Source organism: Crocodylus porosus, unplaced genomic scaffold (genome assembly GCF_001723895.1).
Source record: "Crocodylus porosus isolate Cpor-Errol unplaced genomic scaffold, CroPor_comp1, whole genome shotgun sequence".
NCBI lineage: Eukaryota > Metazoa > Chordata > Crocodylia > Crocodylidae > Crocodylus > Crocodylus porosus.
In genome coordinates this window covers 128,674,650-128,701,241 of record NW_017728943.1, presented here as the reverse complement: position 1 = coordinate 128,701,241, position 26,592 = coordinate 128,674,650, and the positions used below count along the sequence as shown (strand labels likewise).

At 40.8% G+C, this 26,592-nt stretch overlaps 1 protein-coding gene across 1 annotated transcript in view; it reads right to left on the bottom strand.

The window, feature by feature from the left end:
• Positions 1–246: 246 nt before the first annotated feature.
• Positions 247–26,592, bottom strand: part of REPS1 (RALBP1 associated Eps domain containing 1) — a 103,306-nt gene continuing 76,960 nt past the window's right edge. Inside the window, exons 10-20 of the mRNA XM_019550175.1 lie at positions 21,354–21,434; positions 18,257–18,344; positions 15,448–15,549; positions 12,567–12,639; positions 9,443–9,561; positions 8,611–8,675; positions 6,747–6,932; positions 5,624–5,719; positions 4,864–5,012; positions 4,090–4,195; positions 247–2,258 (exon numbers count right to left, since the gene is read on the bottom strand). Coding sequence (XP_019405720.1) covers positions 2,190–2,258; positions 4,090–4,195; positions 4,864–5,012; positions 5,624–5,719; positions 6,747–6,932; positions 8,611–8,675; positions 9,443–9,561; positions 12,567–12,639; positions 15,448–15,549; positions 18,257–18,344; positions 21,354–21,434 — 1,134 coding nt within the window. The 3' untranslated portion in view covers positions 247–2,189. The remainder of the gene's footprint in view (positions 2,259–4,089; positions 4,196–4,863; positions 5,013–5,623; positions 5,720–6,746; positions 6,933–8,610; positions 8,676–9,442; positions 9,562–12,566; positions 12,640–15,447; positions 15,550–18,256; positions 18,345–21,353; positions 21,435–26,592) is intronic.

Here is a 26,592-nt window from a genome sequence, read left to right as displayed (position 1 = left end):
AAATAATTCAGCTACAGAAACAAGGCCATTAGCATAAATGGAGCATAGCCACAGACTACCAAACTAATCTCACTGGTAGCTAAAAGCCTAAAATCTAAGTTAAAAAAAAAAAAACCAGCCTAGAAATTAGGATTTATTGCTCATTGCACTTGCCATCAAAAATAGATTTAAAATATTCCTGCTAACTTGCAAGAGAAACCTATTTGTGTGAGTTGTTAAATTTCAGTTAAGGATGAATCAACAATATTAAAATATTGTGCTGTTTTATTGGTGTAAAAATCACACAATTGCTAGTTCTGATTCTGCTGAGATACATCCATGCAGTTTAACATCTATGATCCCACAGCCAGAAGAAGCTATTAAATAGAATATCTGCTGTTAGTCAGCAATTAATGCAAATTTACATATGAGATCAAAATTTGTGTATCATACAATATACAAATCCTAATACAGTACATCAACCTGAAGAGCAGGATACACTCAGGGAACTCTGTTAATAGTGAAGCCTGTATGTGCCAGAAGAATAAGGCCGGGAGACAAGATGACAAAAAGGTAACCCAGGAGTCCTAAGAAGCAAACTTTAATTTTTTTGGCTGGGAATTAGAAGTTCATAGAGGTATTGACACATTACTTGACAATACAATCTGGTACAGTAAGAACTGGTGGATGTGATCTGTTAATAAAAGGTAACGTGTGAAGCATGCAGTTACAGGTGGTGCTCAGGAAATGTGCAATCAATATACCAAGAATTAACACCCAATTCTTTCACAAAAGGGATCACTGAAAAAGATCCATTAGGTATAGTATCAATTGTACCATTAAGTCATTTATATGCATGCGGCAGAATCAGGATCATGAATGGACAAATGAACACCTGGCAATCTGGGGTCACATTGTAGAGTACATAAGAAAAACATGAAATAACCAAATATATTTGATATGGCAAGGTAGCCTGCGAGAACTCTGGCACCCAGAAGGATCTGGTTTATTGCAAGAGCAGGCCTTCTGGAATTGTGAATGACTTGCCGAATTGTGAAAGGTGGCTTGGGCAGTAAATTTTGACTGATGATAACCAGGGTAGATCCAGGGGGGTGCAGTGCTACAGATGCACCTCCTTCAGTCAACACTGTAGAAGCAGAAGCCTGGGACACTTAAGTCCCACAATTGGGTAAGAATACTCTCCTCCTGTCCCCTCCATGCTCCCTCCCCTTCCTTCTCCCCACTCCTTGCTGCCGTTATCTCCAGTTACCCTGGGAACAAGGGTTTGGAGTGGCTCCAGAGCCACTCCTGCCTGCTCCAGCTGTGCCATAATGGAAGTCAGGCTCAGTTATGGACAGCAGCAGAGGCAGTTCTCCTGACCTTGCACAGCCCATGGTGTTTCCTGCCAGTCCAGGAGCAGGCATGGGAGAAGGGAACCTGTCCACTGCTACCCCTGCCTGGGCCTGGCTTCATGTACAGGAGAGGGATGGCTCTGGCACTTACCCCATCCCCCTTGGGTCAGCTGGGGACAGCAGAGACAGTGGCCGCAATGGGTGATGGAGGGGTCCTGTCTCTGCACAGAGGGGAAGGGAAGGGAAAGAAGATTGTTACCTGATTGAAGAACTAAAAGTCTCAAGCTGCTGCAGCCACGGTGTGGTCTAACTGCCTGGGCAGCAGTGGAGGGGTGAGGAAGCTGGGAGCAGGGGCTGCACCCACACCTGCAATACTGGTCACCACTCCCTTAACCCCCTTTTAAAATCCCTTAAGATAACTTACTGGTTTTTCCTGTATTAAACCAATGTTGCATTTTAAGAGTTTATATATGGTATATTATGTGCTTTAATGTTAAGAGTTAACTAGCTAGTTATCCTCTTCTCTAAGTGTGTTTTATGACATGAAATATAGAAACCATTCTGAAATTCCAGTTTGAAGTTTTGGCCACTGAAACTGTGCAAATAAATCCAACATATTGTTAAGAAAAATGGCAGGGAAGGCAGTGCCAAAATACACAACATTCAAGGAAAAGATTGTGATTCTTTTTGTATTGAAATTAAGAAAATTAAATACATTAGTGAACAAACTAGACAGAACATAACCACAAAATGTAATGTTCAATAGAGTGCATTGAGCTGAACGCATGGATCTTTGAATAGGCTTTAAACCCAACCCCCCTTTCAAAATTAGTAAGTTCACAGTTAACGGCAGTTGGCTTATAGGTGAGAAAAGGGTCGAAGCTGTTCCAGTTGAACTTCTAAGGAGATTCTCTCTTCAAGAACATCCTAGAAAAGAAGGATATTTTTATTTAAAGTTCAAGTGAAATACCAGGATGAAAAAGAAATTCCGCCTGTAGGTAAAATTGGGCAAACTGTCAGTTTTGGTCACCAATTTATAATTTTTCTAAGTTTTGGAAAGAGACTCTTTCCAGTTAATTGAAATAACTTTTATCTACTGAATAGTCTTTATTTCTAAACATTTAGTGTATTTAATTAAAATTATTCTTAAATGATTCTGTGTATTTTGTACTTAATTTCATAACAAAACCTTTTCAGGGTTTGATTTCTTACCAAATGGTGAAAAATATCAGATTGCATCTCTAAATGCATTGCTTCCAAGGCACTTCCAATTACCTTTTGTTTGGAACAGCGATATCAAATACAGATATCAGTCATCTCTTCTCTTGATTCTGCTGTAGTTGAAAGTAAGCCTATAAACAGACACTGCAAAGTGAAGCAGATCAGCTGTGATGGGATGTACCCAGCACAGCTAATCTGCTTCTTTGGGGGAGACGCATCACCAGTTCTCCTGCATGCATCCTGCAGGACAACATTCATGGTGCGCCTCAAGTTGGGTACTGTGGTTTCCCTATTTTCAGAGATGCAGAGATAAATTCCCCAGGCACATCTCTGCAAACGGGGAACCCTGGGATTCCTTACTTGCTGCAGAGATGTGCCTACAGATTCCAATTTGGGGTGTGCTTCTGCAAACAGGGAAGCCTGAGAAGGCGTTCCTAGGGCTGGATCCTGTGTGCGCTGAAATACCCTGCAAGGAAATCCCTAGGGCATACAGGCTTGGGCCCCCAAACCTCTGGAAGTGGAGGGCAAACCCCTTGAGCTGCCTGCCCTCTCCCATCTTAAAACAAGCGTTCATCACAAAATAGTGGCAGAAATTAATACTACCTTGTCACAGGCAGAAGTCTATGCATTTGTGGTGGGACAAAGAACATGGATATTTGTTTGCTTTTTCTGTGCTGCCATAAATTTTTTTTTATGGCACTCTGTTTGCAACCTAAAGTCAATCAGTAATACAAAAGAAATAAGAAGAAAGGCACCATGTAGAACCCTTGAGGCAAAGTCCTTGCAATTCCAAGGTTCTATATGAATTACTGTATTTTCTCACAAACAACAGGCACCTTTCCTTCCAAAATTGGGGTGCATGCAATTAGGTGGGGAAGCTGATTTTCTGATCAGGATAGAAGCATTCTGCTTTGATTCCTGATCCATAGTGCAACATCTGATGCATTATTATTCAGGCAGCTAATTGAGTCATTTGATTTAGCAGCTCATTACTCCAGGTTTTAACAATAGTCCCTCCTTTTTAATGGTCTTGATGTTCCACTAATCAAGCTAACCTTTTTAAAGGACATTTTTGCTGTTTGCTAGCTGCTCCTGGTCTCTCTCCTCCTATTTCACAGCCTTGGAGACTTTAGTCCTTTTCAAAATCATAGATCCACCCATGGAGACGGGTCTTCACCAGCAGCTAGGGTTTCCCCTTTAGTTAAGCAGGAAAGAGAGGGTGAGTCAGCTGAAGATTAGGCTGTGCCCCTGCTCCATGCAGCCATAACTCTGGAAAAATCTTTTTTTCTTCATTCTGCCTTTCAAAAACAAGGTGCCTATTATATTCTGAGGTGTTGTATGCGAGAAAATACAACATGATATATACGAACTGCTTAACATTTTAAGTAGAGGTTTCCTAAGCTTTTTTCCATATACCATTTGTGAGTACTGACATATCCCATACACAAACATCTACTTAAGTACTCCTATCACCATCTTTCTGTCCCCACTACATGCACAGCCTTACATAAGGAGATATACAGAACAATGGTGTTACCTTTAACTGCTGCTGTAGTTCACTATTCAATCTGGCCAAAACAGTGTTGGTTTCCTTATTGCGCCTGATTGATGCCTGAATTGCCTTCTTGTCTTTTCCAACTGATCTGAGGGTATATTAAAAATATTTTAAGAAATCTTTTCACTGCCAAAAACTAAAACTAATTACTTGTATTACTGGTCAGTTCAATTCCTTAGACTCTATTAGCTGTTCAGCAACCAACATTTTGATTCTTCACAACATTGTGTAGTTAATGACATTTTCCCCTCGCTTGCCTCTCTACAGATTAAAACAAGTAGTTCACCAATCTTGCCTAGACAGAAGCTTTCCAAAATAACAACCAAAACTGTATTCATAAATTGCCATGGTAGTCTGGAAGATTTAAACGTACAAACACACAATACCAAACTAATTTCCTTGTGCCTAACATAGGCAAAAGGGAAAGGATACAAGACTTAAGTTAAATTTCAAGACTGTCCATGTTCAGTACTTTATGTATAACTAATACCCCTGATAATAGCATTTAAAATCTCCAAGATGCGACACAGACATCACTTTACACCCCCAAAATTCAAGTGCATTACAAGATACACATGTATATTAACAGGGATTCTTTCAGAGGCTCTGATTTAAAAACCTTTAGATTTAGGTTTCACTCATTGATTAGTTTTGCATTTGATTTTATAGCCACCAGTATTTAATCAATACAGTTTTATTTGCTCTTTAAGTGTAAACGTCCCATTAACAGATGTATTTATACACATCTTCTGTTACCTAGGAATTGATGGCTGTGAAGCAAGAACAGCAGCTATGACACCTGTTTTCTGTGCATGTTCCTCAACTTCAGGTCTCAGCTCATCTTCTGATTTTAATCGTCTGCGAATAGGCTTTGGTGGTGGAGCAAGGGGTGTAGTGCCTTTGCCCTGGAAACAAAGCATTACCTGAGTCCTAAAAAGACTGATTTAAAACAATCTACTTTGAGTAATCTCCCCCTGCTGGCATCAAAACAGCTACAAGAATAGTTACAATTCAAGGCAGCAGTAGTTAACCATGGAAGTGTTCATGTGTTATGAATAACTGCAAGGCAAAGATTTCTTTGGATGATATCCTTTAGTAGACTAACTACACACTTGGGATAGGTTAGACAAGCTTTTGAATGCAAGACCTTCTTCAGGTTCACTAAAAGATATCACCCAAAGAAATCTTGCATGATCCCTGAACCACGAATAACTGCTTCAGCCATCTGTCCCTAAAGATTCTAAACAACTAATGAAAAAGGACTCAATTTGGGTAACTTAATTTGACCATTTATCTCCAAATCTATTTTCCTTAAAACATAAAATTCAAAACGGAACCAGTCCTGTAAACATGTAATAATTCTAGCTATGAATATAAGTATTTAAAACAGTTTGGAAGCAAAGAAAACTGGGTTCAAATGGAAACAAACAACCTAAGGTGTAGCAATCATTACTCGCTACTACTTCAATACATGCATCTGAAACCTGCATTTCCCTTTGCAGTATATTTTACTTACTGTGTTATTGGGGACACTAGTAGCTGCTTTGTCTTCAACTCTTCCCTCTGTTTTGGCAGCTCTAAGAGAACTTGCAGAATCGGAGGGTTTTTCAGCCTGCATAGATGGATAGTTTAAAAATACTGTATTTAGTATGCAGAATGACTGCATATTTCATACTGGCAGTTTCTCCTGTTAGACTGACTGAATTTACATTCTCAAATCTCATGCATCTAAGCCGCCTTTTAACAATCTGAGGGTGGAGAGTAAAGACTGTGCTCAATTACCAACATTAGCTGGTGAATTCTGAGGGAACACACACTGCCGTCTCATTATTGTGACCTGGGACAAGGTTGTAGTAAGAAAGCTACACTCTGAGAGGCAGCAATATCACTGGATCTTTTGAACCATTAACAGGAACTTCTTTCTACTGGAAATAATCTCAGCATGAAGATAGCTTCAAATATTTTGAGGTAATGTGGTTGAACAGTTCATCTTGCAGTAATGCCTGAAGACCCCTGACTGACTGAGGACAGTGCTCCTTGTGTTAGGCAGTGTATAAAACTAGTGTAACAGTCCCTGCCCCACTCTCAGACAAGACAGAAAAGTAGGGGGGAAAGGAAACCAACATAAAGTATTTATTTGAGGTCCACCTAATAGGTCAGTGACAAAACTGGAAATACATTTTTGCAGTTTCTTGGACCCCAATAAATGAATCCCTGTGTACCACTGAGCCTCTCAAAGATTCGCTACACAGGGATTCCTGAATGATGGAATCCGCTGCTGCTCGCCTGTCCAATACTTTGGATTTCAAGTCTGAAAGTCAAATTCGCGTTGAAGCTTTAACGGATATTATACTCTGCTCAACTTCTGCTTAAACAGACAGTCCAGTGGCCAGTGTAACATCAAACCTCTAGCCATCACAAGAGCTAGTAGGGAAAGTCAAAGCAGCTAGGAATAATCCTGCAGTAAAAATCACTGGTTCAAAGCCTTCTTCACCTGTAAGTGAATAAGCGGAGAGACTTCTGGAATCGAGAAGTTATGACTGATAAAGAAAAATGAGTTGGTATTTTTTCTTCTGGTATGTAAGTGGATATCACCAAAGAGACATACTATTACGTACAACATCTACACTTCTGCTTACCTGCAAGACATCTGGGTGTGTTTCAATTTCATCTTCTTCCTCTTCATTTACACCTGAAGCAGCAAATGCCTCAAACTGGCTGAAGTCTGCAAAATTTGGCTGTTCTGGTATTTGTTGAGGTGAGGTACTGGTATGAGCTATTAGGCCTTCAGCATCTACTGGGCGATGCACATGAGGACCAGTGCCCTACAGCAAAACAAGGAAGATAGTAATTATATGCGTAAGTGACAAGAACTGCAGTTATGTCTATGATATTTAAGCACAAAAAGTGAAACAGAACATGCTCCAGTAGTCATTTGCTGTGGATAGCCAGAGGAAGAATGAAAACCTGTGGACAGAGACTGTACCAGCTGCATCTAAAGCAGTCTGAAGAGAACTCTATGCAAACCCTAATGCCTCCTTTTATGATCAATCTTCTTTTCAATCTTTCAATAATTAATCAAAAATATGTTGTATGCATATCAACTAACCCCTATAGCATTAGCTAGCAACACCTGATAAGTGAAAATCCTCATCAGGATAGATTAAAGATGTCAAAGTCTTTCTGTCCAACTTCAACTGTTTACACTAACTTTGCAGATCCTCTGAAAGTATTAAAAGGGACACCACTACTAGGAAAGGAAGAAATTCAGACTAGGGACCTACTGAGCTTGAGGTGGCTGCCAACTGATTTTACAAGGAAAATGCAGGCCCGGCAGCCATTTTTGGGGGCAAGGCACAGTGCCCCCTCCCCGCCCCTTGGCGGCCCCTTGGTGCTGATTGGCTGTGATGACTGTCCATGTGGTTCTGCTCCTCGCTGGTGGAGGGGGCAGGGCTGTATGACAGACAGCCCTTGCAACCAATCAGTGGTGGTGGGGTGTGTGTGTGTGTGGGGGGGGGAGGACACAACAGCCATTTTGAGCTGCCCGTCATGTGAGCAGCCACCTTGCCCCCTACCCCCAGCAGACGGCACAGCTGGGCTGCAATGCAGTGAGGACTGCTGGCTCCCTTTGGGGAGCTACCACTTTATTTTCAGTAAGTTTCTTTTTTTTAATTTCTTCAGACTCGTTTCACAAAATCTACAAAATCAGTTTTAGTAGGTCCTTAGTTATGACACCTCATTACTGTACTCCTTTCCCTGCTTTTTGCCAATCTTGATAGTTTCACCATTACCACTGTAAAAAAAAACTGTTTCCCCCTTCTCCTTTGAGAAAAAATATACAAACACCATATTGGAAAGAATGAATGACTGAAAAAGGGTCAATATCTGAAAGCGAGCCCAAAAGTCTGTGATATGTACAACATAAGCCAATAACACTTGTTTAGAGGCTTGACTGCATGAGAGTAGTAAGTACCAGGGACAAACATATTCTTGGAAGCTGCTTTTGCAGTCCCCAATAGAAAGAATGGGGTGAGAGTAACCACTGTCTTAACTGTGGTGGAAGTAGGAATGTGAACAAGGATATTTAAATTTCATAGGATTACTAGTACTTGCACCTCAGAATCCAGAGGGCAGAATTTGGGTAGCTGATCAGCACTATGCTACACAGGAAATTTGGGAAAGGTATAAGAATGGCTGGAAATTTCTTCTTGTATCCCCATCCCGTAGGGCCGTAAGAAGCAGTCACTCTTCCACTTAGTCTCAAATGAGAAGTACTTCAGGCCTAAATACATCCTTTTTTTCTTTGGGACTTCCCTAGGAGCAGTTCCTCTCATCTTTCTGGAGAAGCCCTGTGGTGACAGAAGCCATGGCTTTGGTCCATATTTGTAAATACTTGGAGAAAAGTCAAATAGTTCAAGAAGAAAAATGTTAGACAGGAATTTTTAAAGTATACTTAAAAACACATTTTAATTGATAGTGAGATGGAATAAGTCACAACTTCACCTGTGAGGGTTGTGGTCTTGGAGGCACTGCAGGGGGGTAGGCAACAACTCCAGCCTGTTGCTGTCCTTTAAAAAGACATAGCATTTCAACTACTGTTAGCTAACAGTGCTATTTAGTATGGAGCGTACTCTTTGCAAATAATGAGTTTGGGTCCAATTTTTAGATTTGCTGACATAAAATACTGCAAGTAACATCTGCATATAATCTGTCATAACAAGAACTGTTATTCCATGATACTACACAGTTATGTTCTAACCTCTTTAGTCAAACACAATTGGCAAATGGACAAAAAGGAGTGAGAATCAGACCAGGGTGCTAGATCTACATTACCTTTAACTGCTGTATAAATTTAGGTCAGTTTCTCTATAGTTCAGGTCCCTGTCCCCCACATCCCCCCAAAAAAAAAGAAAAAGAAAAAAAAAGAATTTAAACAACTTTACACAGTGATTTGAAATCCTAAGCTGGAAGGCACTGACTGGCTCTGCAGTATTATAAACACCATTTTTTTCTGCTAGCTGTACCATTGACTTGGAAGCTATGCATCTCATTGCCTCTTCTCATGGGTCTGCATCTATCAAGAACTCCTATTTCAATTTTTAAGTTACTGAAACATGCAGCACTTAACTAGATGACTAGATCCAATTCCCATGTTTATCCACTGAACTATACTGCTCTTTATATGCCACAATTTTATTTAATACAAAGGATAATGACAATTTAACACTTTTAGCTCTCCAATTTAAAAGCACAACTTTTAAAATAGATTCACCAGTGTTTACGGTATACATGTATTGAACAAAAAAGATAAACAGGAGAACTGATAAGGACCTACCTGGGGTAACTGTGAATGACCTATTCATATCTAAAGATGATGATCGAGAATGCGAAGGATGAGGCCTGGGAGGGGGTGGAGGTGGTGCAGCGTTATCTGGAGATGTTCCTGAATGTGACCTGCAAAGCAGAAACATTTTCATAAGAGCACAGCCAGAACTACAGAAAATTAAATTTCCACATGAAGATGTTTTGTTTCAGTAGCCTTCAGCCCCTTCTACCAGGCAAATTTACTTTTTTTTAAGAGGAAGTAAATTTTGTTATAGTCAAATGTCTTATTTTTATACATTCCCCATCTTTTTCCCCAAATCCAATTTTGCCCTTTAAATTATACTTTCATCTGGTCTCCTGTAATTTATTTGGTGAAGCCTATGGTTTCTGATAATCAAGGAAAGGCTCTAGACTGGTAATCACTGTGATGAATTCAAGTGGGACAATATTAAAGACCATCAAGAATTTCTGATTGCAAGCCTTCAGGCTAAACAAAATAAGGAAGCCCCAAGCTGCTAGCTTCTACATTTGAGTGATTCAACACCTGGCACATTCGTTTTAAAATCCTGAGACAGATTCCTTATATACTTGTGAAGGATCACCATCTAATGAAAAATCCAATGCAACTGCAATAAGCTCAAATTCAGAATGAGGCCTCGGAGATTAAGTGTCATACTATCTGAATGACAGCTATTATCTAGAATGCCTTTAATATAGTCATTTAATAAAAAGCAACTTGCAGAGACTTTAAACCTTACTTCCTAAACAGGCCAATATATTGACAAACATATTTGATAATGAATACTAACTGAATTTCTTCAACATAATTGCAGCCATAAACAGAAAAGATTTTTCTAAGGCTAGGGGACGGACATTACATATAAACCAGTATAACTGATCAGAAACTGGTTCAAATCTAACATAAAAGAAGTTCAGTGCACATAAACCACTTTCAAAATGGTTGGAACTGGTTTAAGATAAACCTGGATGGATGTAGCATCAAACTTAACTGATTTAGGTTAAATAGGTTGATTGAACTTCTGTCCCAGATCCCCTCCAGATTCAAGTTAACTCTCAGTCCCCCAGGATGCTTTGTACCTCCCCCACAAACTGCCCCTCTCACAGGGTGGGTAAGATAGTCTTGGCCCACGCTGTCTGCTCCAGCTGAGCAGGGAGGCATGCTCTAGCACCCCCCTGACTTGTGGCCTGAGCCACTGCTGTAATCTGGATCCACTGTGTATTGGGTAGAGGTGCATCGATAAAGATTTTTTGGGCTGATACCAATGGCCGATTATTAACAAGCCATATAGGCTGATATTGATCAAATTGCCAATATGCAAGCCCAGCAGCTTGGAGAGCAGTATCCAGCTGGTAAATCGGTTGGGGGTGGGGAAATGGGCATGGGGTGGCAGATCAAGGTCCCTGCAGTGACGGAGGGAGTGAGGCTGAGGCAGACGCTGCCCAGCCAGGGCAGGAAGTGGTGTGGGATGGAGCCATGAGTGTCTTGTCAGGGAGCAGGGGGGAGTTTCCACTGCTGTGTGCATTCCTGGGGGCAGTATAGGGAGCATGTGCCCTCTGGATTTGTGTGCGGGTTGGGGGGCAGGCTGCCCAATGCAGACTCAGGGCTAGGGGCTGTGTCAGCCTCTTCCTAGCAAGGGGCTGGGCTAAGGCTATACTTAGGGTGGGCAGCAGCAGTGCTGGGAAGGGGGGGGGGCTATGGTTTTGGGGTGGCTGTAGCCCACCCCATAGCTCCCCCCTCCACTTAGCCCTGGTCTAACCCCCACCACCAAGAAGAGCCTGGAGCTGCCCCCGGTCTCAAGCACATAGATCCAGATGTGGGGTGGGGGCACATGCCCTTCATCCTCCCCCAGGGGTGCACACAGTAGCAGGAGCCACCCCCCATCCCAGACGAGCCACTTATGGCTCCATCCCATGCCCCACTCTGCCTGTGCAGCACCTGCCCCACTCTCACCACAGGGTCCTTGATCTCTACCCCCTCATACCCTCCAACAGACTTACCAGCTGGATGCTGCTCTCCAAGCTGCTGAGCTGGACTCCTGGTTGCATACATGTGCCCCTGCACGTGGCATTTAAATTGGCAACATTATCAGCCACATTAACCAAAAAAATCCAACTACTGATAATGTCAATTTTTCTTTTATTGGTGCCAATACGATATGGACCGATGCACTGGTGCACCTCTAATATTGGGGAAACTGTCCCCCACAGCAGATACTGGTCATCTCAATGAACTAGACAGGACAGAATCTCCTACATATTTTTATGTCAAAGAAGGAACAGAAAGATGAAGGTGGAAAGGATTTCCTCACTAGATTTCCTCAGAACTTGAAAAGGTTAGATGGAAGGTCTGGTTCACCTTATACATTCAGGAAAAAAGACCCAAGCAACAATTAAAAATAGGTAGACACTCCATAAGCAATTAGAGGGAACCAGCAAAAACCAAGGATAATAAAAAAAACTGAACAGGAAACCATCATTTTGATAATGTAAAGTGGTATATAAATGTAATATAAAGAATCAGTTTTGTCATTAAAATTGGGGAAAAAATGTTTTCAAGTACTTTTAAGTTAATTACAACATGAAGGTGAAGTCATCTTAATTTAGTTTTGAAGCTGATATTTGAAACTGATTTTAATGTAGTCTAACAGTAGAGCTTCTTCTTCAGCCCCACTGTAAACAGCCCCATAAATGAGAGACACTATACTTTATGTTGTATTATTTTTAAGCAGTTTGTAAAAACTCCTCAAATATAAGATGTTATATTTAGCTTCTTGATATAAATAGCTACTGAAGTTTTTTAAATAAATGAAACTGGCAGTATGCTAGCTAACTACATTTCAGAAAGAAGTCTGTATCGTGAAGTCGTAGGGTTGTTACTTTAAGCGATGCTATTCTGTGAAGTTTTAGCTGTACACATTTATGAAAAGCAGACACGTACATTTTTACCATGCTAGGCAACAGACTGATGCCAGAGCTCTTGGTTGTTAAATTAAGGGCTACCACACATCTTTTTGCAGTTGAAATAGCTACTTAATAAATGCTCAACAAATCAGACCAGGCAGTTTATCCTACTTAGAAACCATGAATAATTTTTCAGTGGCTACTCTACTGACCGTTGTCGTGTAACAGTGCTTCCAATTTGCTCTGGATCTGAAGTATATGAGTCTGAACTGCTGTAACCATCTGCTAATAGAAGAAAAGTAAAATGTTATATTATTGCATCATACGTCTCATTTTAGTAAAACAGACAGAGGTAATACACTTGATCTGAGCCTTCAAGAGGTCAAGAAGCGATAAACTAGGCAATGCCAAAAAAATAATTTGAAGAAATAATTTGCCTTATTGCCCTGCAAGGCACCATGTGAGCAGGAGTCTCAGCCCTTCAGTTTAAGTAACTGAAAGAACGTCCCAAAACAAAACAGTAATACAGTAACTGGCAACTCAACTAATGCCACCAAAGGTGAAATACCAATGCCAACATTGTTTTGTTTAGAAAGATGAAAACTGGAGACCCCCTAAGCATCACGTTTAATACCTGATGCATCTTCAAAGGTGTTTTTAATACCCTGGCCAAGTAAAATAAAGGACATCCCAAAAGCAAAAGCAAACAGCAACAGAACAGAAACTCCCTTAGTTTAGGAAAAGACTGAAGCCTTGAAGCAGAATTCTTCTTTTAGAGGCCAAACCAATCAAAAACTTTGTAAGATGCACAGAAATGAGCATGGGGGTAGCATTCTACTACCTCTTGGCTGTTGAAGTGTCCAGATTTGGTTACTTGCATGCCAAAAATACTACTTAGGTGTGCATTCTATTTGTACTCTATTGGCATTGTATTCCTAAATGTACAGCTCTCTGCACACAATTGACTACATATACACTCAGACTGGGCATATGCACTGGCAATTAAATGAGAGAAATTTCCAGTTCCCCATCCCAAATAATTCAGCGGCTAGGACGTATGCTTCTGTGGAGCTGGAGGCCCTGGGATCTGGGACCTCATCAGTCACCTAAAGAGGGTATGAACTCGCGTCTCTCTGACTTCCCACCTCTGCACTCCAACCACTCCACCCCCAGTACTTTGCCTTCTTCAGTGTTTCTCTGGGTGACTGCCAGCATCCGGATGACGGGGCATGCCACATGTTCAGTTTATGGCACCATACATACCAGCCACAAATATATTGCACATTTTTTGTGGAATATTGTTGCAACTGGTTTGCCATTTTATGGTTCTATAAACACAATATAGATATGGCATGTTTATCTGGCACGATTAACACATTGATTGAGACTGAAATATAATGTGTACTAGAGGCCCTAAAGAGGTCATAGCACAAACAATAAGCTTGAAGTAATGCTGATTTCAAACATGGAGGCAAGAGGATATCAGGAACTGCACCGGAATCCCTTAGCTTTAAAAGGAATATTGCTGGAAGCTTCTCTCTTAAAATAACTCAGACTTACATTTTGGGGATGGTTCTTTTCAAGGCTTTAAATTAATTTCTGAAATATTGAAATACTACAGGTCAGCTTTGCAGAATGACTGATACCCCTGCACAGCCTATGCAAGTCACAGGCAGAAGCAGCAAAAAATTTCAGCTGCATGGACATTGTTTCAAAACCAGTGAGCAGCGTTCCTTCTGACCAGTCAAGCAGTAGATAATAATCCAAAAGAGGAAGAAAAATAAAGCAAACATCTTCCAAGCTGAACAATCTACAAGATGCTATGTGCTCTCCCTCCTCCATGTCTCATAGCTACCCAATGCGGGTGAAGCTGATAGAATAAGGGACTATTACAGACAAAACTGAAATGGTACAGCTCCTGGAGGTAAGTCCTTCACTAAGTGAAGTCAAGAGGAAATCCATTGGTGGCACAATCTAGTTCTGTATGATGATCAATGGGTGAAATGTATAGGACTTATCCTTCTGCCTACTACTGTTGTTTTTAGATGTTAAAAGAAAGGATCTACACTGGGAAAAGGGACAGGGAAAGAATTAGAGAAAAGGGACCAGAGAAGAAATGAAATGACCATGAAAGAAAACAATACCACTGAAATTGAGTTCAAAAGTAAGGAAAAGGCTACTGCCAGCAAGATCCTTGGCTGCCTTACATTACCGTTCAATTCTACCAATAAAAGCAGTATGGGGGTACTCCAACAGTTCTGTCTCCATACTCATGGTATGGAATTTAAGGGGACAAATTAATCAGATATGGATTTTTATTGAAGGGAAGTTCACAATATGATGAAAGAAGTGGATTTAAATCAATTTCAGGAGTAAAAGCTAGAGACTAGATACTCAAACTGATGCCTTATTTGTGACTTGTATGTATAATTACTTACCACAAAAAGACTAATCAAATCCAAATAATGCAGTATATTTTAAAAGCAAAAAACACAAAAAGCCAAACACATTAGGCAAATAACTGACAATACAATTGTACCTAGTAACAACCCGATTGTAAGGAACTATAGTATATTGCCTTAGGTGATTTTTCAAGGAACTGTAACAGTAACAATTAACATCAAAATTCTGTATACACCAGTTGTCTAATAAATTATTTCCTTTGAAAAACTAACGGTTTTGTGACAGAATAGAATCAAATGCTATTTAAAGTCAATCCTGCCTTGGATAAAGAATGCTGCAGCCTGCTTGCATTTCTGGGATTAATCTTGGTAGCCAAAAATGGCCTGCTGCTAAATGAAGGCAGTGAACAATTAAAAAAATATATATATTTTTTTAGCAGATGGAGGAGTCAGATCCTCAAGTGACAAAATGCCACAGCTTGAATTAAGCCAGTGGCAGCATGCCACTCTTCCCCTGGAATATAGCTCCTGAGATTTTCCTAAAATAAGGATAGTTGCTAATTCAAGATAATCTGACACTGACTTTAAGAATTTGGAAAACCAACACTGAAAAGCTATTTTCCATTCTGTACAACAATTCAAGTTGTCATTTGTAAACTTAAAAAACATCAAAAAATGTTTGGACACTTACCAACTGTATTTCCAGGTACAAATTTTACAGACGAACTTATTTTATTTTCTTCGGAGAGGTCGGCTGGTTTCACAAGTAGTGGACTAGTAGGATTAGCATGATCTAGATGGAAAAATATAGTTGCATAATTAACAGGAATCAGGGTTTTCTGCTTCCAACAGAAAAGAGAGAAAAACACGGATTTCCCCCTTCACCGGAGGAAACCACAGATTTCTCATTTTAGCAGAGAAACCTGTGGATTTCCCGGTTCTGCAAAGAGCTCTCTGTAGGCTGGCAGAGTTCAAGCCTGCAAGGGGCTGGGAGGGAGCAGGAGGGCAGTCAAGCAGGGGGCACCATGTGCATGTATATGCACATGGCTGCTAGGCAGCCTGGAGAGCAGCTCCCACAGGTGGCGGGACGAGGGGAAGAGAATTGAGGCTCCCATAGGAAGGGAGGGAGTTGGTCAGGGCTGGGGCTGCTGCCCAGCCAGGGGATGCATGGGGCCCAGGGCTGCAATGCATGGCCACAGGGCCCTGGTGGGGTGGGATGGGGCCATGGGTAGCTCGCTGGAGGGTAGGGGGGAAGGGGACCAGATCCCTGCTGATACACGCACTCCCGGGGGTGGCAGAGGGACCTCTGTGCTCAATGTTGTATATGGGGTGGAGGTGGGCTGCCCGCTAGAAGGGGCACATCAGGGCCACACAGGAAAGCTACTTGCCCCTGCAAGCTCTGCGCTGCCCTAGTGACACATGCCCTGCGTGTGGGGCAGCAGTGTGGGGTTATGCCCCTGACATCAAGCCATTGATTACTACTACTCTGAGCCCAATGCTCCAGTCAGTTTTCTATCCATGTAAGAAGTCCATTCATCCAGCCCGTATTTTCTTAGCTTGCCTGTGGGAACATTGTGGGAGACCATATCAAAACCCTTGGTAAAAATCAAGGTACACCACATTCACTGGTCTCCCTGTATCCAGAGCCAGTTATCTCATCAGAGAAGGCAATCAGGTTGGTCAGGCATGACTTGCCTTTGGTGAAGCCATGCTGACTGTTCCTAATCACTTTTTTCCTCTTCCAAGGGCTTAAAAATTGATTCCTTGAGGATCTGCTCCATGATTTTTCCAGGGACTGAAGTGAGGCTGACTGGTCTGTAGTTCCCTGGATCCTCCTTTTTCCTTTTCTTAAATATGGGCACTAAGTTTGCCCTTTCCAATTATCTGGGACCTCTCCTGATCACCACGAGTTTTCAGAGATGATGGCCAATGGCTCTGCAATCACATCAGGCAATTTTCTCAGCACCCTTGGGTGCATTCCATGTGGCCCCATGGACCTTTACATGTCCAGCTTTTCTAAGTAGTCTCTAACATGTTCTTTCAGCACTGAAGGCTGATCAGCTCCTCCCCAAACTGTGTTGCGCAGTGAAGTATCTGGGAGCTGACCTTGCCTCTGAAGACTAAGGTGAAGTGCTTCAGAACTGCAGTGCATCAGCTGCAGACAGTGTACAATCCCCATTCTGGAATGCTTCAAAACTGTCACGAGCATGCAGTGGCATGCTCTCCAGCCAGAGGGTACAAAATGGGGCCCCTCGGTTCTGAGGCTTCGCTTTCCACCCTCCTCCTTGGGGGAGGGAGGAAGAAGGGAGAGCAGATGAACAGCTTTAAAAATACTTCCAAATAGTTGCTCTTTGTTCATAGTTATTTTCAAAAGCTTTGGCCATTCCTGGAGAACTTCAGAAGGCTCACCCAAACACATCTGAAATGTTTCAAGTGTTACGTTTGTCCAAGGCCCTAAAAAATCCTTTTTGGATTCCAGTCAGCTACACGTGGGACATGCCCTTGGCTCCTGCTGCTATCCAAAAATCTCCATAAAATCTGCATGCTATAGTAGGATCAACTGAGCGATCCACACAATCACATGGTAGGAGGTCTGATTGTGAGATCCAGCATCAGATCCTAACTGAACTTTATTGCGAGTGTAGAGGGATCACCAGGATTACGACCCCAGGGTTCTCTTGTACCATTTCCCCACTGTGCAGATGGGTGACTCGTCAACTGACAGGACTCCCAGCTGCTGCAGCCTGTGGGATGGTGCCAGGGTTGGGAGTCCCCTCAGTTGTGGTACTTCCAGGTGTCACGGTACATGATCCACTTCAGTGGATAGGAGGCCCATCAGGTGACTGGGTTCCCAGTGGCAGGGGGTACAGCTATGCTACACATGCAAATTAAAGCTGGTTATTATACTATAAAGCTATAGTTATTATGTTATTACACATTTTCCATCAATAACTTTATACCTGGTTGGACCTTATAAGACATGACAGTTAATTTCCGCATGTAGCCAGTCTAAATGAATTGTGCAATTAACTTTGTAACTGCATGATACATGTAATGTGTAGAGGGAACCTAACTGATTAAATGTCTCCCCCACTAGGTTTTGCTAATGAAAAAAGTCATTGGATGTTACTAGAGATATCTTTCAAACTACCCCAAGCACCTCCAGAATGCAACAAGTGAATCTGGAAAAAGTTCTCCCCCCTCTAACCGAGCCTCCATGAAGACCTTTCCAAACTATTCCAAGCACCCTTGTCCCCAGGACGAAGATGTCTTCTGAACAAAAAGTTATTTCTCTATCTCAACGTGCATCTGAATGCTGCTCTAACACAAAGTTCTCTACCACCTGGAATAGCTTATGATGGCTGGAATACCAGATACTTTTGTCTAATTTCAAGAAAAAGAGACTCACAATTTTTACAGAGAAACATCTCTGAAATAGTATTGTTAGCTTTATAGAAGTGTAATAGCTGCTTTCATAATCAGACTAGAAACTAACTTACCACTTCCAGTTCTTTTAAGTTCCATTTCCTGCATATGGATTTTGCTTGGAGTCATCCGTATGGGAACTGGGTGAACAATAGCAGTATCCTGAAGAGGGGAAGGAAGAAGTAATTTTAATTTTTTTTTTTGTGATTCTCCAAAGGTTTAACTGCCTACAACATATTTTGCTAGGCCTATATTCATATGTAAACTTTTCACCAGTGTCCCCAAGAACTCACATTCTATGATGGCGGACAACAGTCAACCAGTCTCAGAATAACATGTCCATTACAAGTATATTTAGCTACATGCAGTAAAATATTATTATGCACAGAGGTCCACTGCTTGCAAAATACTGTTTCTAGCTACTAAATTCCTTCAAATATAGTTATATACCCAACTTCCTTTTTTAAATTTCTGTAAAAATAAACACTGCTGTTGCCCAAAGCACATGATATATTCATGAATGGTAAGGGTGGTTCATAAACACATTAAAATGTAGCCCACACTGCATTTTTCCTTAAGATCAGAAACATTTCATGGAAGTGTCAACGTGCTCTAGATTTCTGAAGTTTTAAAGATTTAAAATAGCATCACTTTAGAAATGTAATGAGCTTTCTCCACCAGAAAGTCTACTCCACAGAGTAAGCTTATGCTTTGGAGGTTTTACAACATATACTTCAAGTTTCAGATATGAAGTCTGAAAAAGTACTGGCACCCGATTGTGTCACAGTTGTATCTATGGCCTTATAGAAAACTATCAGATCCTCTGCTCATATTCTTCCTCACCCCTTCAAAAACAAAATCTGCACCATATAAGTAGTGTTCACAACGTCACTACTGAGAGCAATGGCAAATAGATACGCATGTGGAGGGCAGATTATCATTTTAATTTTTTAAATTGCTCTTGGAAACTGTTTAACATGATTTAAACTGTTTAATTAGTCCACTTTTATAAACCCAGGTACATTTATATCAGTATTTTCTAAAACTTCCCAAATTACTTGATACTGTATATGGTAAATGTAGTCAGGTACAACAGTGTTAGAACAACTCTCCTGTCCCATCAAAGGTTTTTAGGCATTAACACTTTAAACTTATTTTAGACTTTCTGATCGTTAGGTAAAAGACTTTCAAAAAATGATCCTCCAATATATATACATTTCATGGCCATAAATTAAGAGCTATAAATCAATGTGCTTTCATGAGATGCAATTAGCTGCATATAATATGTTGAATTAATATATTTCAATTGAAGAATAAGTACATAAATAGAAAAGGGATGTGTGCTTACCCTGAAGAGTACAGACAGTTTAACTTGGCTTTTTTCAATGCATTTGATAGATATCTGTAGGCCACTGCCTACTCCCTCTCCACACCCTTTTGAGTAAAATGAGTTATGTAGTACCTGGTACAAAAGACCCAATTCTATCTGGGATCTAGAGGTACTGCTGTAATACAAATATCAATCAAATGTTGTTTACTCTGAATACAGGGTGCCTGTACACGAGCGCAGAGGCTGCTCCGACGTGCTGTAATTACAAAGCATCAGAGCAAATTCAATTAATGGTCTGCCGAAGTGTAGTAATTACTGCACTCCAGCAGCCTCCTGCAATCTTATGTATCAGCATCCCTGTGCTTCAAAATGGTGGTGGGGGCACTTGAACTAAAGCTCGTTCAATAAGCTTTTATTCAAGCGCCTCCGCTGCCATTTTGAAGCAGGGGTACTTTGATGCATCAGACACTGTGATGCTTTAATTACAGCAGCTCTCAGAACTGCTCCAAATTAAAGCGTCACTCCCTCCTACCCCCAGAGCACATATAAAATTGCCCAAAGAGACCTCAGAAGGCTGCAGTTTTTTCAGTTAGTTATTTAATATATAAGATTCTTTGAAATTAAATACGTTTAACAAAGTAAAATGTATAATTCTGTATGTATACAACTTACTGATTAAGATGAGTTATGAAGTGCCACATCTTATATTTTATACTAAGATGTATTATAGCTAGCTTATGTAATAAAGACAACCCCTGCTTAATGCTGTTTCGCTTAGCATTATTTTGCCCTAACACTCGTTTTACATCCATACCCGATTCCACTTAGTGCTCAGTGAGTTTTGTTTCAACGCTCACAGGCATTCTCATGGGAAAAATTGGTTACACTTAACACTATTACAGTTTACGCTTTGTTTTTTGGGAACCAATTAATTGTGCTAAGCAGGGGCTGCCTGTAGATCAAAGGTTCCCATTTTGTGGTACATGTACCACCAGTGGTATGCAGACAACCTGTCAGTGGTACACGTTAACAGATTCATTATAAAGAATTTATATGACAAAAATTTGCTGGTGGTACTTAAGGTTGTATTGTTTTAAAATTAGTGGGGCATAATCTGTCAGAGTTTGGGAACCAGTGCTATAGATGAATTTAGAACATTTTAATTTGCTACAAATTAAATCTATAAAAGAAATGGCAACACATTTTTAAAGTATTTAAAGCTGCTTCAACAGCTTTTGCAGGCTCTAAGTAAAGCAAACCTGGCAAAGTGTTTAACCACATAATTGCTATTCACAGCACTTCTTTACAGTCTGATGCTATTGCTAGTATAGCTGTACTTCAGAAGTACTCAAAAATACTATTTCTAGAGTAACGTGATGGCAAATCTCATAAATGTGAACTACCATGTCAATTTTGAACTGTAACACGAACGTAAAGTTTGATAAAGTAGTTCATATGAACTGGGAAGATCAGTTTTACAATTGTGTGTGCATAAAACCTGCAATAGATTTGAATAGATATAAGCTAAGGGTCCCATGCTTTATATAATGCAGATACTCAAACAGTTGTAAATGAAGTGTAATAATCATGTTGCAAAATGCTCCTTTACAGAAGCACTGCATCATGTCACAATGGAGAAAAACATCCACTGTACTCAGATATTAAAAATTAAAGGAAATAAGAAATTCATCTTCTTAACACAAGCAGACAAAATTAATAAGCCTGCCACCATTTCCAACCAAGCAGTCCATAGAATCATGCATAATAGCTAAAAACAATGTATGGAAAAATAAGTGTTAATAAAATTAATTTCAAACAAGCAAGCTAAGTGATTGACTTACAGGATCAGCTGGTGCAATGTTAGAATCAAATTGGGTCAGAGTTTGTGAGCTTGAAGAGCGTTCACTAAATGTCTCCCACTGCTGAACAGACAGAGGAGAGACAAGTCAGCATGATGAGAAAGATGGAGTAAAAGATCACTAGAGAAGATTAAGCATAGTTGTTAAGAGGTTGCACTGGGGTTTGTATCATAGAGTTTGCTTGGGAAAAAAACAAAACAAATAAAGGAATATTTCACAATTTCAAGCTTGACAGATATGCAACCAAGATTATTAACCTTTTCAGAAGTTCTGATCATGTGTGCATGTGCTATACTGTAAAAATGGAGGTATGCACACTATTCAGAAACTTTATTTGAGAAATCTATGAGAATCGGAGAATGGTTAAAACATTAAATGGTGTAAAAAGGCAAGTGGTGCCATATCTTGGCATTGTCCATAATATGTATCGATGTATGTGTTTATCATGCTTTAATACAAGTGGCAAAAACAAGTGCTTATTTACAACATTTAGTAAACATGATTCTCCTGCAAAGATGGATGTAACATGTAACATTAAGCACAAAGTACTCTGATTAAGCCCAGCCAGTTCACCTTGCCAGTGCAACCTCTGAGAAATGATTCTCTTATGCATAAGAGCATTTTAACAAGTCTTGAAAAATTATCATTTAAACAATGCAAAGAATTATTGAGTTCAAATGTATCTGATTGTTTCACTCAACGGCAAGTCAATGTCTCTGATTAGCTGTACAAGATACAAGCCATACTACATACAATACATAATTGCCAAAGAGTCCTCATGCTTGAAAAACAAGCTACAGCCACACCTGAAGCAATTAAGAATCAAAGTATATAAAGTTATGATTTCTGAAGACTAGCAGACTCTTCAAAGAGGCATGTTGAATGTGTTTTGCCTCTTGCAATTAGTAGAATGGTGAGTAAATATTAGTCAGACTTCATTTTAAAACACTAGTTCAGAAAAATTTGGGAATGAAGGATTTTAGTGCTGAGAGGACCTGCCACGGGGAAACAGTGTTAGTATCAATCATAAAATCAAACATGCTATAAAAAAACAAACAAACCACTATTAATATTTCCAAAAAGGAAAATAATATGTAAGGAGTTAAACCAAACTGTCCTCATACATTCTTTTTATGTTGAGCTATTTTCTAAAGGTTCTTATACACAAGGAGTTTGTTGGGAAACAGCTACTCCAAGGGCAGCTCCACGTGCACTCATTCCAGAACGAGTGTTTTGTTTTCATTTAACCTACTTTGGAAGTGGTTAAGCTAACAAGGCCAAGGTGCCCTGACTCTGGCAGAGGAGTTCCAGAACAGTTCCCAGCCAGATAAATCCTTATACTCCAAATTTTAGATGACAATATTCAGCTGATGTTTTACAAGAAATTAAAATTCAAAAGCAGCTGCGATATAGCTAAATCATAGCTGCTTTTTCTTACACAGTGTATATCTAAAATACTCATAAGAACTCTTTCTATATACTTGTGCAACAAACCCTAATGTGACAGATTATGTATAGTTCTACTTCCTCGAGGTGTACTACAAAAATGTGTCTTTCTGGGCCTCATGTTCCTAGTGAGATACAAGCAGAAATCCACAAGCTCAGTTTATTTTCATCACCAGTAGGAAGAACACAAATGCTCCCTGCCCCACATTGGAACAATGCTCGAAGTCAACATAACTTGTGGTTTGATGCTTATTTCTTTGACAGTACCATCACTATAGGACTATATATAAATATACAATAGTTGCTGGATTGTATATCTCATATTAAATCTCCTTTAAGAGCTTTGTTCCACTTAAAACAATTTTTGAAGCCAAAGATCTAGAAATACAGGCATGGAAGAATGTTGACACTATAACAGACTCATAAGAACTCTGTCGTTTACTTGAAGAGAACTGTGAGCATACCATTTTATGAATTTTTCTAGATGGTGTGCCCTTAAAACTAAGTTTGCTCTACGATCTGTACTCATTACTGTTAAGAAATGTTACTTGTAAGAAACCTGAGCTCAAAATTACCAACCAGGTTGGAAAGGAACTCTCATGTGCTCCTACATAATGTTCAATAAGGGGGTGGCAGGCTGCATAGGGTGCCTGCCTTTAAGGGAAGAAGCAGCTGTCTGCAGGTGGGGCCAGACCTGAGTATGGGGTCATCTGACCCAGGAGGAGGACTGGATTTAAGACAGATACAAATCCAGGCCCTGAGCAAAACTGGCAGTAAGATCTTGGAACCTGCTGAAAGAAGATCACCACTTCAGCAGGAAGGCTGCAGGTCCAGAAGGTCAGCATGGAGGGTAACACCAACGAAAGTCAACACTGGAAGTTTGAGAAGGAACTACAGGCAGTAGTCGACTTACAACGTTTTGAGTTACAACACTTACAAATTGATATTTCAATTTTATGACATCAGTTTTGACTTTACAACACCTGGTCCGATGCAATGCCATGCCATGCCAGCAAACAAGTTCACTGCATCGCTCATCTCCCTGGAGAACATCTCTCCAAACTTCCTTGGACACTTTCTTTAAGAAAGCAGACAAGACTTCAGAAAAACCTGCAGCCAAGACTCCTGAGAAGACTCCAGCCAAGAACCCTTCAAAATGACCAACCAAGAGCCTTTCAAAAAGTCCAGCAAAGTCACCTCAAAGAAGTTCTTCCAAATCAATGACTGCTATTTACAATACAAATACATTAATGTAGCTCTATTACTCATCTATAATTGATCAAGTACAAAATTCTGGGCTATTTTTTGAGAAAATAGGGTATTGGGCCTTGGTTCAGGAACCAATCCCCCATTTATAACATTGTTTCTTATGAGAAAACTGGTTCTGAGTTGCAACATTTTGATTTAAGACATGGTCTTCAGGAACCAATTGTGTTCCAAGTCCGAGGACTGCCTGTTTAGGGATGGAGGAGTATCCCGGGGACCCAAGGAGAGGTCTGAAGCCAGAGAGAAGGGTTGAAAGTATAGAAACTATCGCAGGGTCCAGGTGAGCCCAGAGAGAGGGGCCAAGTGTGAGGGACCTGATAAGAGGTCCAGGGCCCAGAGAAGGAATGAAGATGAATTTCAAATGACCTATGGAATTTCAACTGGATCGTGCAGGGCCAGGGCCCAACAAAAGCCCCAGAAGGGACACTGCAGAGACTGCCAGAGCCTGGAGATCTCAACTGGCCCGAGGCAGGACCAGGGCCTTGGAATGGATAGGCCAAAGGTCCATGTGTGGCTACAGCCTGAGAGGAAGGGGATCAAGGAGACTGCAGTCCAGTATGACAGTGGTGGTGCCATCTGAGTTGGGGAAGGTCTGAAGAAGAAAGTGAGAACAGGAGCCCTGAAGCTGAGAATGGGCCCAGGAGGGACGACAGGAGCTTGAGGCTGAGTGTGTGCCCAGCAGGAAGAAGAGGATCTCTGGGACTGAGTGGGGCCCAGCAGAGAGCCTAGAGCAAGCATGAGACCAGGAGGCCCAGCAAGAGGCCAGGAAAAGTGTGGGACCAGAAGGGTCTAGGGAGAAACCAAAGGGCTCTGGTAGTCCAGAGAGGGACCAGGTGAGAAACTGGGAGGCCTGACAGCCCAGGAGGGGTTGAATAAGAAATGAGCGGTCTGAGGGCCAAAGGGTTGGATGACGGACCGAGTGGCCTGGCAACCCAGAGAGGGGTTGAGTGGGAGACCAAGGGGACTGAGGCTCAGAGAGGGGTTGTGTGTGTAATGAGAGAATATCAATGAGAATCTGCAAAGCTTGGGCATGGTGTAGGGGCAAAACAGAGCCACACTATTAGCCTTGGACCACAGACAGTTGGTGGTCATTCGATTACGACCAAGGTAGTCTCCTATATTTTAATGGCAATTAACACTGAGACGTGGCAGATAAGGAGGGCAGACTGCCTACAAAGCCAGGTAAAAAGTAAATTTTTTTGGTCTCCAGATCACCCCTGGAGATGGTACCCTGTGACAAAGGGGTCTCAAAAAGGTCTTTCAATTGGTCCACCCAAGATTAGTTCATGAGAGCCAAAAAAAGCAGGTAAATGAACTTAGTTGGAACTCTATAAAACATACTCCAGAACTGTTCATAAGTCCATTTTGCAATATCTGCAAAGCTTGCTTTTTCTACTTGAAATTTCTCCTATAAATAGTGTTTAAGGCCAGGGAAGCTCTAAAAGTCACCTTAAAAAAAATTAAAATATCAGGAACTAAGCTGTTACAGAAAAGGCTTTAAATTTTGAATGGAATGAAGTTCCTAGTTGGGACAGTAAAACAGAATCCATACCTTTGGCCAGAGCCTGTGGCATGAGGTAACTGAGGATACATATGTAGAGGACTGAGGAAACAACTGTACCATTTTGAAGGAAAAGGGACATAGTATTCTTCAGCATGCACCAACTGATCTGCTTGCTGTAACTGTATCGTCTGTCCAAAACTATCTTGCATTAAGTGAAATTAAACCACAGTAATTTATGCAAATGAAATGCAAGTCATAAATTATTGTGGTTTAGCTTCAATTCACCATGGTAGAAAGCATACAGAAAATTAGTTAACAGCAAATTCAGCTGAGCCATGGAAAGCATCCCCACCTTTTGCAATGGTATAAACAGTTTCATTTACACCCTTAGCTGAGAATCATTTCTTTGTGCCAGTACAGCAATTCAGCTCAAACTTTTGTATCTCCTAAATTCGGTCAAAACTTAAGTTCCTAGACTGAATGGTAGATGTAAGCATCCTTTCCCGAGTGGACAAATAAAGCATTATCTGTCTATAATCTTTTCATGCCACAGTATAAGATTGCTACTGTCTTCTTTATATGAGAGGAATAAATTAACAAGTTTTCACTAAGAGAAAGTCTGACCCAATAACCAATCATAAGGCTTTAGCTGCAACTGGCGGTCTGTGACTATACTCCTTTTCTGCTAGATAATGAAAACAAAGGAATGATCTGTGGAACAGAGCAAACTTATCTGTTGCTGTGGTCCAGAAATAGTGACATACTACCTTTCTACCACCTAGTACCTTTCAGAACTGCCTAAGTGCTCAGAAAAGATTTCACATTTTTCAAAACATCAAGCTGTAGGGCAAGCATCTCAGAAGCAAAAGGTTGACTCAAGAAGTCTATGGGCCAACAAGAGGCAAAGTACTGCTCGACCTGGTACTGGCTACAGGGGACGACCTAATCGGTGACCTAGTGATCGATGGGAAGCTGGGTGACAGTGACCACGAGCTGATCACCTTC